Here is a 15,426-nt window from a genome sequence, read left to right as displayed (position 1 = left end):
CACTGAAGACCGAGAGACCTATCTTACTGGAACCACCAACCTCTTCATATGAATTAGTTGTTAAGGAAAATCCAGACAGGTTGATGAGAACGGTCAATAGGAAGCTTAACTTAAATAACATGTACGTCTCCACTGAGGAAACAAATATACCGCACATTAATGGACCTTTCACAAACTTAGACTAACTGGAAAACAATCTGAAAAGATCCAAATTGTTATACAATTTCTTTAAGGAAATAATACTGTCTTCAATTCACATGCAAGGGGACATACTTGGTAAGACTGTACTACTTTCCCTATACACCTAGGCAATTCCAAGGTGATCAAGTTTCTTCCTGTAAGTTTAAAATTACTATATTATAAAATTTTCATATAAAGTTTGTGATCAGCAAACACACTTTGTAGAATTTAAACATGAATCACCTAAGATTTGTGAGGAGTTTTGAATTACTGGAGTCCAAACGAATATAGACTGGTGATGTCTTTCATTACGTACAGTTGTATGGAAAGAACATGGATTTTGGAGAAGCAGCCTCTTACACCATATGTTTGAACTTCAGCAGTGTGCAGGCTCTTCATATCTAAGAAGACAATTCTTTCCCTCACAATGTTTTAAGGAATAACCTAAAATATGTACAAAACATTTAGCACCAAAGCTGGTACACAGTGAATCTTTAATTACGTTAAGTTTGTCAGGAATGGTGCTTGAAGCTTCGAGGGAGAGGTTAGGGAGTGAAAAAAGTACAAAATGCAATAAATCATAACGTCCGACCCTACACAGGATAGTCTAATCGAAGGAACTAAAATTATGAAGTGGTAAGTGCAGAAACAGACAAAAAAACAAAGTGTTTGAGAGGTTAACTGACACTGAGAACCCAAGGACACCAACGCTGGCCCTTAAAGAAAGAGTACTGAGTTCAACAGAATGGAAATGGAGGAAAGAATACGTCCTTTTCAGCAAAGGATCAAAACACGAAAGAGCGTAACACGATCTAAAAAACTTTGTACAAGTTTGCAGCAGATGAATTATACAGGGAGTGTTTAAGAGCGAAATACTGGAGATAAGCTAGTACGACAGGCTGCAACCAGACTGTCAAGGACTTGCTATCATCTTACTGAGAAGTATGGACTTTTCCTTTGGATAAAACCATTAGAAAATTTTAAGCAAGGAAATAACACAATCCAATCTAAATTTTACAATGATGTCACTGTAAGTGGACAGACTGGGTAGAAGGAAGCACAGCAGTTATCAGAAGGTTATTTCAAGAGCAATGACCTGAGTCCCAATAATGGCAGTGGCAATAACAAGAGAGAGAAACGATACACACCAATAAGACACAGGAGGAAGAATCCAAGATTTGTTGATGGATGAATGGGCAAGAATGTTGAAGAACATGGGATGGTTGGGAGGACAGTGTTGTCACTGAGAACCTAAAAACTGTGGGAAAAGGGAGGAAGTTGGGACACACTATATTCTGGGGAGATGTTAACAAATACCAACTGCTTGGAGAAGGAAGCAGACATGTGTGAGTTAGAAGTAAAGATCTGGGAGTCACTTATGTAGACAAGGTAGTCATGAGAATTGCTACCCAGCAAACGACATGCTGGGCAGGAAAAAAGAACAAGGGCTTCCCTGGTGGCGCAGTGGTTGAGAGTCCGCCTGCCGATGCAGGGGACGCGGGTTCGTGCCCCGGTCCGGGAGGATCCCACATGCCACAGAGCGGCTGGGCCCGTGAGCCATGGCCGCTGAGCCTGCGTGTCCGGAGCCTGTGCTCCGCAACAGGAGAGGCCACAGCGGTGAGAGGCCCGCGTACCGCAAAAAAAAAAAAAAAAAAAAAGAACAAACCAGAGTGAAGACTGAGCTCTGTTGCTATTTCAGGAGAGGAGAGGGCAGGAAGCTGACGAGCGCAGCGTCCCAGAAGTCAGGGAAGAAAAACACTCCAAAAAGGAGGTAAGAGCTAACAACAGGTAAAATGAGAGAAAGACCAAAGATCTTTCTGAAGGCCAAAGGTAGTTTTTCAAACTGAGAAGTGTTTTTTAAATAAACTTTTTCTGTAACCAAACTAAAACTGGTAAAACTGAAAAACCAAAACATCCTTTAGAAAGTATTACTACACTAACAATTAATGCATTAATTCAGATTTTCTCTCTCAGGAATTCTCTTTTGTAAATTTAATTCTGCATCAGGGCAAATATGACTTGTACGTATGAATCTTGGTACAAGCCATCTTTGGGGAATCTGACAACATTTGGAATAACCTGTTTATGTATGATGCACTCTATGATGAAAGTATGTTTAGTAATGTGTAACAACTGCTACAGGGGAAATTCAAACAACATACATAAAAGGAGAGCAAACTAGAAGCAAAAGAAACCCAATTACTTAAATCCTTTGTCAACAAATCAAATCAATGTGAAATAATGAGTCAGACAATAGAGTAAAAGCTTCAAGACTCATTAGGTCCACATAGCATCTCCTAAACCCAAAGGACATAAAACTTCCTCAACATTTACTGATGCTAATCTGCTAATTCATCTGCTAAGGGGTCTACCCAAGGTGATTTATTTACTTAATGCTTTTCAAATTTCCTTAGTTCCTTAAAACTGGGTTAAGTCTGGGACTGTGGCTGGTCTATGAAATAGGCTTATCCTATCATCCTGCTGCTTCCATTATGCATTGCCCCCCCAAGTGGTGGTTACCACAGTTTTCCTGAACCTTCTATGGTTACTAGCACCGAGTCGGATAAACACAATTTGGGTTGCAAAGTTCAACTTCTACTCTTCAGACTTAACTCATAATTCAGACATTAAGACTCCTTATCTTATGTCCCACAACTCAGTTTTCTAATTCACAAACTGAAACCAATAGTTGCATGTATGCGGAAATGACAAGTTTTTAAATGTCTCTATTCATATTAAATTTTAATAGAAAATTGAGACAATTTCTAAAGTATATCATGAAGACAATTATCACAAAAACCAAAAATTACTTTATCCAAGTATGATGGGACAGTCATTTAGCTGTGAAAAGTTATTTTATCCATTATTAACTGTTATAAATTAAGCACTTGACTTCAAAGTGTCAAAGGCAAAAAACAGTTCTGAGCCTTCATAATTAAAAAGAAAAAGAAAAAAGCTAAATATGGCTAACTCTAGATCTAAATCTATGCAGTAACATTCTAGAAGACTTTTTAAAAGAATTCATAATTAAGCGTCTTATTTAAGCTACCGGAAATAATGTAATATAATCAGAAACTCAAGAAACTATAGTTCAACGTGCAGCATCTCGCAATAATGGCATACCTTTTCTCTCTGTTTTCTGTGCAGGGACAGAAGATGTGGGTGTAGGCAGTTTTGATAAAGTAGATGCTCCATTAGCATCAAATGATTTCTTTGGCTGGTGATCAGACTGTAGCGTAAATGGACTAGAAGGAACAGTGCTTGGGGCAGCAGTTGGATGAACCACTGGTTTGATGGGGTGCTGTACTGGCGTAGAACTACTGTGAGTCTCTGCTCTTGGCAGTCTGTAGTCTCTGTCATTGTGTCTGCTTGTCTGAGACAAAATATTCTGTGGGAGCAAACTACTGGCATCACTGGAATGCTTGTCTTCCACTTTAGTTCAGAGTTCGGAAAAAGAGATGTTGGAAATGACGGAAGGGGAAGAAAAAAGATTACGTTAGAAACCTGTCTTTAACATCAGCTACTTTAGCAACACACTTGTATTTGACATCTTTTTATAAAACTGCGAGCCCAGTTAGCGTCTGCAGTTTTACCACTAGCGTATAGATATTCAAATACTGGAAGAGGAGTTTTAGCTCAACTGTACGCACTTCATCTACACTGAGATTTCAAGCAGGCTGCTAGTTTGGGGGATTCTTTAGAACCACACACCATAGCTCAAACAAAACATCTTTTAAAAGATCAATATATGGAGAGGTATAACATTTTACTCAAATAAAAAAAATTATTTTCAAAATAGAGAAGGTAAACGGTCCATTCTTTTAAAATATGGATCTTGGTTCTAATAACTGACTGAATTATCCACAGTGGTTCAGCTACAAAGGAATACTACTTTGTTGTTAGCCTGATTTTTCTGAATACTGAAGTGGCTAATTAGTGGGCTCTAAAGTAGCTGGTACTAGGGCTTAAATGACCTCATTTTGGGATGGCTGAATTTTATAAAGAACTCTGCACTGAGTAAGTAAATCAATTCATATTTTTAATGATGCTAACAAATACCAGAGTTAGTTATAAAATCAAGTTATAGATAATGCTATCTGACAACAGGAGCCCTACATCTGCAGCAAAGTCAGAAAAATATACTTGGTATTATCAGTCATGTTAAAAACAGATCCTCTTCCAATTTAAAGCCACAAAATTATTTTAAACTCAAAAGTACTTCTGCTTCCGCAAAAAGAGTACAAAAGAAGGAAAATTTCAACAATCACAGTAACAAAATTTGTATTTGTCAAAAAATCTCCAGCCTAAATTACAATAATCTCATCAGTAACTGAAGGATTAAAGCAACTTCCAAGGAGAAAACCACCTTAAGATTCAAGCACATGATATGTAATGATATTACCAAAGGATGCCCTCCCTGTTGAATACTGTGTCGTTTTTTCCAGTTCAAGGTTCCTCCAAGACTAGAGAGCATGACACAGCACAAAGAAGGCAGTAGGCTTACACCGACCGCAAAGCAGTTTTCAAATTGTCAATGCACACCTGCAGCAGAGACACTGCAGAGCATTACAGCACACGAGGGCGCTATGGCGCCAACAGCTTTCTCCTGCTCAGGGCTCGAGACGCAACGCTGTGAATTCAGCAGAGACTCCATCCGCACAGCCACACGACAAGAACACTCAGCAAACATCTGCAGACACTTCTGGGTGCCACCACTGGGCGAGGAGAGGTGTGCTACCGGGGCTGGCACGGAGAGGCCAGGTGTAACGCTCTACATCCTACAACACAGGACGGAATCCACATGCATTCCCTGACCCCAAGCGCCATCCATGCCACTGCTGAAGAACCCAAGTTAAAGTTTCTCTAACCACAGAGCAATCAGTCTGTGAGGCACCGATTAAAGGTAATAAAAATAATCAACAATACAACTACGCCAGTACAATTACAGCAGCAGTAATACCAAATTTAAAATTTTACCCCCACAACGTCACTGTCAAACTGTGTATATTATTTGCTACGTTGCCAAAACTCCCGAAACACAAAAACGCTCTTTAAGAATCTTTTTTCCTACCTTTACCTCTTTACGTATGAAATGTTCCCACCCCTCCCTGTCCCCTCCACACGCACACCTCTTTCGCTGGCTGTTCGGGACAACAGAGCTTCAGGCCCTACCCTAAGTGAACAGCAACGTAGCAGACGTACGGGAGGCGCTGCCAGCATTTTCTGGATATGGACAAAGTTAAGCACTTCAGCGCCTGGTGACCATTATTACTGTCCCGCCAAGAACAGTCAGCTGACCAATTTAAAAAAAAAGTAGCAGCAATACAGCTGCAGCCCTTTCTCAAACGTTACTTAAAACTCAAGAAGTGTGATAAAGGAGTACTCAGCACAAAGACCCACCGACTCCTCATCTGCACTTCTAGGAATTTAGCTAAGGAAGTAATCAGGGAAGCGGGCAGAAATAGGAACAACAGCATTGTTTACTGCAGGAAGAAGCTAAAAGCCACGCGGGTATCCACGGAGAGAGGATTATTTATGAATGGGGGCACGTCCAAAACCGGAACACCATGCAGTTAACATATGTTGAACTATAAAATGGCAAAAGGAAACAAATCCTTGGAAAACATTTTTTTCTTAATTTTTTTTGGCCGCGCCGCGCGGCACGCGGGATCTTAATTCCTCAACCAGGGATTGAACCCGCGCTCCGTGCAGTAGAAGCACAAGAGTCTTAACCACTGGATCGCCAGGGAAGTTCCATATCCTTGAAACATTATTGAACAGAAGAAAAAGGTTAAGAACAGTAACATACAGTCCTATTTTTGGTGTAAAATACATGCATATGTAGTTTTTATATACTTTCACATTCAGCTAGAAAAAAGTGTATGTCTCCAAGTGTTCCTGAGTCATGAGATTAAAATACTTTCCCTCTCTCTACTTTTAATAACAAACATGCCTAACTTCTGAAATCATAAAGAAGAAAAAACTGATTTCCCTTTTGAAAGAAAAAGATGCACACAGATAATTTGAAACCAGAACTGTGATTTTATTTCCTTAAAAATTTTTATTAAGCAGCCAGACGTAGTATTTTCACTTCCATCAACTTTTCTATCAGACCTCTAATTACCCCAAGAGAGGACGAGTGACTAGGTTATTCTGGAAAGAACAAACGTACTAGGCTCTGATCTTTTCTTCTCTGGGAACCACCAGCCACTACGTGGAGAGGCCTGGCCCAATAACTAAAAAACATTACTTTTACACTCATCTAGCCACTCTTCCTGGATACCCACAATTTGTTCAGGAGGACCACAAGCTGGGCACTGTATTTTTTTTAACCTGGAAAGGAAAACCTCTCATTTTTAGTTATTCGCCAAAAAGTCACAGTTACTTAAGATATTAAGTGAAATGGGATTACAACCCAAGTCTTCTGTCTCAAAATACAATATTCTTAAATTTCCTAACTTCAGTGCTTTAAACCATTGTTTTTTTCTTAGAATTCAGTACAATTTCACTAATATAAAAAGTTAAATGTTCCAGGGAACATACTTTAAACATTCAGCCCTACAGAACTATATTATTTGTTTCATCTTAAGTAATTTCTCCCATCAAAAATTCAATATCCTCCACTGGGACCAAATGTAAATAACCCTACTTTTTGTCTTGAGTTACAGAAGGAGAATTCAAACACTTAAGTCTAAGAATTCCCAAAACACATCTAAAAATTCTCAAAACTTCAAAATTTGATGACGAGTCTAAGAATTCTATGTGGCATTTAAATTTTATTCTGGGCAAGACAAGCCACTGGGAATAGAATATATTTAGTAAAATCTTCAAATTCAAATTTTATTTGAACTTAAAATTAAATGTATGTTACCCATATTGTCCAACTCGGACAAAATCTGACCTCAAAAGAACCTGAAGGTGCCCATAGAATGGAGACGGCACACAGATCTACGATCGTGGTGAAACCCATTTCCAAATACAAGGATGGGCAAGCTTCTCGCTGATAACACAAAGACAGGCACTTCACGTCACTCTCTGTGTGCGGCTATCGTTCAGTTACTGGACTGAAACCCAGCGGGTTTCTCAGTGACCAGTGTAAATGGGGGTGGGGCCTCTTGTCAATCCACAGCATGAAATCTGACTTCTTCACCAACTCTACGGCATCAGAGCCACCACGGGTAGTGATGGACACCTCCACGTGCACCGTTTCAAGAACAAAACGATGCACGTTACGAGGACAGACCCAACACAGAAAACCTTTTATGTTTCTATTTCTTTTAGTTTACCTATATAAACGGATATGCACATAAATCTGTAAAGTAAACAAACTACAGGAATGAATCAAACATTATATTGGTTCAAAGAAAGAAATGAATACTTACTTCCACTGGCAAACCCACTAGTGGCTGTTGCTTGCATCACCTCTCTTCTGTAATCCCTATCCTTTGGGAAGCTATTAACTGCCATCTTGTTTGCTTCTTTTTGTCTCTGTTCTCTAAAAATAAAAGATACACCCATAAAAATTACAAGAGATACAATGAATCTACATTTAACACTTCTGGTCAAATGCTCAACGAAACTGTATATGGAACATAAAAGAACAAGGCAGTAATATCATCCAACTGCTGTGGGACATGGGATACAGCAAACAACATTAATGTTTCTCACCGATGGCAATATTATACCAATTATTTACATGCCATTAACCCTACAACCAAAACTCTGTAATGATAATTCTACATATATGAAGGAAATATATTATTGTCCTACAAGAATGATAAAGTTTTCTAATACAAATTATAGGGAAGATGTATGATAGATTACAGATTAATATAAATTTTTAAATTACATAAATACACTGACTGTTCACAAGGCCCTTGTGGACAGCTGCTCATCTGTCCTCGTTTTTTTGGTTTTGCTTTTTAAGGTAAAGAGAAATTATGGAAAACACAGACATGGGTCAACCACTGCAGTTAAGGAGTGACGAGCATCACACTGAGAAACCTGAACTCAGAACGTTTAGCACCCTAAGACATTAGCCCGTAGAATGAAGAATGAGAAATACTGTTCAATTAAATGAGCAAATACCTTTCAAGCCACTCTTTTGGTTTTTCCCACTGTGAGACTTCTGTTCGACAATTGTAGTAGTATTTTTTCCCAGAGGAGCTAATATGCTCAGACCAGTCATCGGCAGAATCATAAGGCTTAAAAACACATTTCAGAAAATTAGAAAACGTTAATACAATTTAATCACTTGGTATGAAATATCAAGAATGTCAATGGTTTTCAAGGCATACATATGGAAAAAGACTTGAGATAAAAGTCCCCTGATCTAAGATGTCTAAGATGTAATTACCTGCATATATATCTTAGGAGACCCTAGTCTATGAAAACCTTCAAGGGTAACAATGGAAAACTCTATAAAATATCAAATTAAACAGATTAGCAGGTTCACTGGGCACAGGAAGAATGACACAAAACTAACATCATAGTGACTTTAGGAAAGCATTACAAAGCTCCCCGTTACCACAGTTTTAACTGCTGAAATCTAGTCACATGGAGAAGCCACTCTCAACGGACGGATCTGATGGCGTGAGAGTACATCAGTTCTAAACACTCTAAGGCACAACAGTAATCACAAATAGTGTGACAGAGAACAGCCTGCCTGTATTCACTGTTACTTAGTGGGAAAAAAGCACACACAAAAGAACTTTAATGTAAACACAAAGCTAATTAAAAGCTACGGATTTGTTTCAACTTCAAAATCCATGAGGTGGGTCAAGTATTAACTAAACTTGTCTCACACAGTATATAGGGTCGGCAGTGTTGCTCTTTTTCCCATAACTAAAACTGGTCTGTATTCCGAAAGTTCTCAGATACAGTCTCTTGCTAGTAATTTCATAGGCACTGTAAAATTATAATGAAGTTAGAAATATCTGAAAGGCCCAGTTCTCATGGAATTAATCTCAACAAAAGTAATGTTTAAGTGCCTGCACCAGCTCCAGGAAATCTGGTAGAACCCCAAGTACACTTGTACATGAATTTAACTGTTTTCAAAGGAGCTTTGAGGCTAAAATGAAATAAGGTTATACTCTGGCAGCCCATCCTTCTACTGGGCTCACCACAGTACAGAGGAACACAATTTTAAAAATTAAGGAAAGGGAATCTTATGCACTGTCTACCCAGCTTTCTTTAATATACCACATAGGAACAAGCTGAAAGAACTTACAAGTTGTCCACAGGTCACAAAAGTAATCAGTGGCAGAAGAAAGGATCAAAACTCAGGTTTCTGGACATCTATTATTTCCACTAAGTCAATACCAATTTTGGAAATGTCGTTAAGAATAAGAATTTTGAGGACAGTTGAAGAAACGATGCAGATTATGCTCTAAGGCTGGTGTCTCAAAATCATGAAGCTGCTGGAAATCAGCCCTGTGCTTCCAAACCTCTAAAGATCAGTGGAGAGTTAACTCTCAAGCCCTCTAGCTTCCAGGAGGCTTTGCCAGGCTGCAGGAAACCCAATCACAGAAGGCCAAATTCAAAAGGTTCTTCTCCACCACCTACCACTCCCCAGACCTAAATTAGTATGCCAACTGAGCCCCTCTACGGATGCATCTGGAAGATTTGGTTTGCTGGGCAAGTGGCCACGTGGGGTTACTAGTTTGGTCTGGAGAGGCAGAAGGAGATGTGAGGCAGGGGAACAGAGGCCAGCAGAGCGGAGCACAGGGTCTAAGCCCGTGCCCCTCACAGCAGTGCTTGTGCCGGCTGTGGCCTGTCTGGAGGGAAGAGGAGCCCGCGGCAGAGCGCACGCTGACACACTGCTTCCCGAGCCAAAGGTCCACTTTCAGGACAGACACTGCCACCGCTCAACTAGGCAGTGTGTTTGACGGCAGCTAATCTGCACTCCGGCACAGCCTCCAGGACGGTTCAAAGGTCACAGACCAGAACCTTGAAGAGCATGGGTTCACCAGACTCCAGGTTAGTACTAGTTCGTGTCTTACGTCACAGAATGTGCTCCAGGTATAGCACTGCCCTCACATACTAGTAACTTAAGCTATCTTCTCCACCCTACTTCTATCCTCAAAAAAAGGTTAAGGAAAAAACCTTTAAGGAACAGGGTCATGTTCTTAAACGCTGATATGCAACAGCAAGTGTTAAGTTCCCCCCCGCCCCGTTGTGTAACTGGGGGCGGTGGGAATTTTTTTTTCAGCCTTCCTAAGGCATAACTGACAAATAAAATTGTAAGACACGTGAAGCGCACACAGGTAACGACTCGACACCCACATTCACCGGAAGGGTTTGCTCATCTAGTTACTGATCACGTCAGTCACAGGCACTTCTTTTGGTTAGAATGCTGACGCTCTGCTATCTTAGCAAATGTCCATCACACAACACAGTGTCCCCAACTATAGTCATCATGTTGTATATTAGATTCTCAAGTTCCTCGATTTAAAAAAGGTATCTAAAATTAAGAATTAAACAAACGTTTTGCAAACATTTCAAGTTTTCTAATTTAGGCTTGCTGTAGTGGCCAAGTGCTGCCCAGGAACCCTTGAGGGACCCCGAGATCATTCACAAAATCACAACTATTTTCATAAATAGTTTCATAAAGAATACTAAGATAATTTTGCCTTTTTCCTCCTCATTCTATCACAAGAACACAGGGGAGTTTTCTCAGAGGCTTTACGGGAGATCTGATTATCACAAAAGACTGAAGGTAGAACAACTATGAACTTCTGTTTCTTCTCCCTACTCAGGGATTTAAAGAGATACTCAATGTCTATTTTTCAAAAAACTAGAAAGTTATTTTTTTTTTTTTTCATTTTTAAAGGATGATTTATTTTTCCCTATTGGTATCCAGAACTTTGAGAATCCAGATTATGAATCCAACTTGAAAACATAGTTTTCTTTTTATTGTAGAAGGAAAAAACAAAACCAAACAGACTTCTTTGTCCATGGCCATTTCTACTTTTAGTTTTTTTTTTTTTTTTAATTAGTTTCTGCTTTATAACAAAGTGAATCAGTCATACATATACATCTGTTCCCACATCCCTTCCCTCATGCATCTCCCTCCCTCCCACCCTCCCCATCCCACCCCTCCAGGCGGTCACAAAGCACCGAGCTGATCTCCCTGTGCTCTGCGAAAGTTATTTTTCAAAAAAACATATTACATGTGTTGACATGTAATAGCTTTACAATTTTTAAATTATCTTTCAAATTTATCAGTTTTAATTTTTAATATGGTTACTCACAATGGAGTCCACATAAACAGAAGCTCTCAACTTTCATGAATATAGAGGCCCTGAGACTACGAAGCATGGAATGGCTGCTCTATAAGAACGGCACTCAACAGTTACTGTAGCACCCGTCTACTCTTCAGTTCAAAATGCCTTTTAGAGCTTATATCAACACTGCTTTTCTCTTCTTAAATAAAAAAGCACCTCCCTATTTACTCTCCAAAATACAGAGTTCCACCATTTCTTCTCAAAGTTAAACTATGGAAAATAAAGTGTTAATCTTGGAATTTAATTATGCACTGTTACTAAAGAATGGTTCATTAAATAACATCGAAGATGGCACTCACTGTAACAGAATTTCATGGAGTCCTAAGAGTTCTATGGTTAAGTAGAATATCTTCAGTCAAGACTGGTTACAGAGAACAGATCTGAAGAAGCGCCTCCAACTTAAAACCTCCAGAAGATATTTAATTGATAACAGAAGATATTTAATTCATAACAAGGGGAGCTGGAGTATAAATGCAAAGTAACCTAGGACTGGATTTAAAGCACCTGCAGCAAATCAAAATTGGTAAACCATACTTAAGGGAAGATTCCAATTATAATGTCTTTAAATGGAAATAAATTTCTCTTCCTAAATAAACAGATTTTCTGAATAAAGAGATCTCAAAAAAAAAAATCAGGAATATGCACAACATAATCTAAGGCAGCCTACGTGATGTCTGTAAATCCTACCATGATTTACCTTAGGAAGCAGGAGGCGTTCCACAGGCTACATATGTAAATTCAACGAGGCCTACCTGTGAGTATCTCCATACTAACAAAACAAGGTAATTGCAACTCGACTTCCAACAGTTAACTTGATAATATAAATCATCCATACAAACACATATCTGTGTGCATAACTCCAAAGAATACTGCTACTGATTTTCAAAGACAGATTTAAAGCTCAGAAAGCACAAAATAAAAACCCACTTTAAAAAAAAAAGCTACTCCATATTTTAACCTGGTTTAAAATAATGTGTTGACCTGGGTTACCTTACATTCTTGTTCATCTCTTCTTTCATTATGAAAGTATTAATGAAAGGTGACTTTATGTTTTACTTTACTACTCAAAAACCTTCCACTGGAAGTGATTTTAGGACAAAGTCAGTTTACAAGTAACCTTCAGAAATGTTCAAAACCCAGGCTCTCAGGTAACATTAAATTATAGTTTGTAAAAATGTCATTCCCCCTGGGTACATTATGGTGAAAAAGACCACTACTTGAGGTTAATTATATACCTAGAGCTGAAATCTACAGAAAGGGGAACCCTGATTCTGAAAACACATGACATTTAATCCGTCTTCAGTTTCCATTCACACAGTGCAGTCCCCTGACACCCTTTAGAATTTGGATCTTTCCAACTTATCTGATGCCCATTATTTATTCTTTCTGATTTCATTATGTCAATCCACTTCCTGAAAATCAAAATAATCAGAAACTGTTTTCCCTGAATAAGGAATTTTTTCCACCGAAACAATGTCCACGTGGCCCGCCTCTGTCCTAATAGCAAATACCAAATCTAAATTGTCCGTAATAAAGGAAACATTAGGTTAGTGCTAGCCTGTTCATTTAATGGGGCCATTTTTCACACAACTAGAGACACGCATTGCAGAATCCTGAGTATACGCCTTAGTGAAAGTGATCAGCACAAGTGGTGCGATGGTAACACCTGTGAAGGTCCAGCAAGCTGCGGTCTCAGTCCCGATACCACCCTTTCTCTACTCTGTGATGCTAAGGCTGGGACAACGCCAATTACATTCTGTTTAGCCAGCTGGCTTCCTCTTAGATTCTGCCAGTACCAGGCATTAGAGGAGGGCTGAAAGGCAGGAGGAAGAAGCCTGGCAGCGCAGCGGGTTCCAGTTTTCAGCTCTCAACCCAGAACCAGAACCAGCTTCATCGTACCTCGCAGAGGTACCATCACCAACTGTGCAAGGCTCCTCCTCTGAGCACCTGGGCTCTGATGACCCCAACCTCTTCCTTTTGCTCCCAGCCGTCAGGGGTAATCACTATATGTTCCTTTTCCTTTCCTGTATTTGAAATTCTCTATGCTAAAATAACCGGTCTGTTTTCCTAATTGGACCCTAATATTTAAAACTACTCTAAAATTTTTATGAACATCACTGATGTCTCAATTTTCTATGGAAATGTACTATCTACACTGATTCAACAAGAGACAAATAATAATAAACCCCGAGGGTTTTCAATACCGATTAAGGTATGATGATCACCTGAATAACCAAGGCAACGTCTGCTGGATTCAACATACACTTCTATAGCCTTCTAGTTGTTCTTCCTTCCTATAATGTATTTTCCATGTTTTTTAAATTGCAAATATGGTACTTCACTGATTATACCCTTTAGTAGCTCTCTCCTGCCTTTACGTATAGTTCATATTCCCTGGAAAGGCAGAGAATGCTTTGTAATCCGGCCCCATTTCTCTCTGTAACCTGAGTCCCTGCCATTCTTCCACACCATCGAAATCCGTGTTCTGCAAACATGTGGTGTTATTTCATACTTCTTCGTCTTTGTAGGTGCTGTTCCTTTTCATGCTACACAAATTCCAACCTCTTCCACTGCGTGGGTTACAGTCAGTCTGCTGGCCAGCACACCGTCCTCATCCAGGCCACAGCCCCCTCTGGAGGGCTCCCCAGCAACATTAACATGCATCATTTTAATGGTTTACTTTTCAGTCTCCACCACAGGTCCAAAAGTTCCTTTAAGATGGGCTACATTTTCTTAGTTCTATACATCAACAACCTAGCATATGCCTGGGAAATTGAAACCTTATTTTTGAATGAATGTATTAAAACTTTTGTTTGAACCTTGACTCTAAAAAGTTCAACCTGAGTAACAGTTACTTCATTAACAATTACTTCATTTTTAGAAATACCTACAATTCCTCACTGGGTTTCGTGCCTTTCAGGAGAGGGACCTCTATATCACTAGTGTCTTATAGAGTATAATACAAGTAGACACTCAATAAATTTATAGAATTTTTTTAACAGAAGTTTATAGATTATGAAAAGAAGAAGCTCAAGTTAAGCCACAAGTTTCACAATCTAAAATAAAGTTCTTTGTATCTCAAATATCACAATGGTAAATTCTGCTCCATAGAGGAATGCAAACAATATTATTTCTTGGTGAAACAATACCAAGATGGCATATTTGGATCACGCTCAGTTCGAATAATAAGGCCAGCTCATTAGTTCAAGTGCGTTAAGATCAACTTAGATTAAAAAAAACTTTTTTTGCAATATATTCCAAAAACACAAAATTGGGCATGTTTATATACTTACTGCATCTGAAGTTTTGCTTGGATTACTGCTTGGATTAGAAGAATGTGAATTTGAACTATGAAGAGCACTGTGGTTGTGTGAATTTTCTTGGGGAGAGTAACTGGTCCCTTAAAAAATAAAAAGCAAAGTGAATTACAAGTCATATTTCATGTCTGCACTGGTTCCCATCATACTACAGATCATTGTATATCACTAACTCATCACTGCAAAACCTCATTTTTATCATTTCTAGCAACTTGTAGCTTTTTATAAAATAAAAGTTCTAATACATAACGTACATAGAGAAAAAGGCAAAAAAATTCAACTGACAGAGAACTAGAAGTCACAATTATCCAGTACGTTTTTGCAATTATTTTTCAACTTCTTAAACAGTTTCCACACTTGCCCTTTTAAGTTTTGCCGAATTTCCACTAACACAGTATGAAGTTTTCAAAAAGTTAAGTTTCAGGGAAGGTGCCTGCTTTCAAGATGATGAAGATGGCATCCTATCTCCTCACCACAGGACCAACTCTTCCTAAAAACTGCTTAAAAGTAATTCATGAGTTTTATGAAAAATCTACACATCTCAGAGACCATCAGGGATGACGGTTTCTACTGTCTTAAGAAAAACCAAGATACAAATATCCACACTTGATTAATGATACAAAAAGGTCCACTACAAAAGTCTA

The 15,426-nt window shown here is 38.9% G+C and overlaps 1 protein-coding gene across 2 annotated transcripts in view; it reads right to left on the bottom strand.

Moving 5' to 3' along the window:
- Nucleotides 1–15,426, bottom strand: part of WAC (WW domain containing adaptor with coiled-coil) — an 85,085-nt gene that overhangs the window by 23,460 nt on the left and 46,199 nt on the right. For both annotated transcript variants that reach the window (XM_081226949.1, XM_081226948.1), the window contains exons 4-7: nt 14,759–14,865; nt 8,269–8,384; nt 7,563–7,675; nt 3,304–3,612 (exon numbers count right to left, since the gene is read on the bottom strand). In XM_081226949.1, the coding sequence (XP_081083075.1) occupies nt 3,304–3,612; nt 7,563–7,675; nt 8,269–8,384; nt 14,759–14,865 (645 nt within the window). The remainder of the gene's footprint in view (nt 1–3,303; nt 3,613–7,562; nt 7,676–8,268; nt 8,385–14,758; nt 14,866–15,426) is intronic.

Source organism: Mesoplodon bidens, assembly GCF_964165515.1.
Source record: "Mesoplodon bidens genome assembly, chromosome: 3".
NCBI classification, from domain to species: domain Eukaryota; kingdom Metazoa; phylum Chordata; class Mammalia; order Artiodactyla; family Ziphiidae; genus Mesoplodon; species Mesoplodon bidens.
The sequence above is the reverse complement of the archived record's forward strand: the minus strand, read 5'-3'. Positions and strand labels throughout refer to the sequence as shown.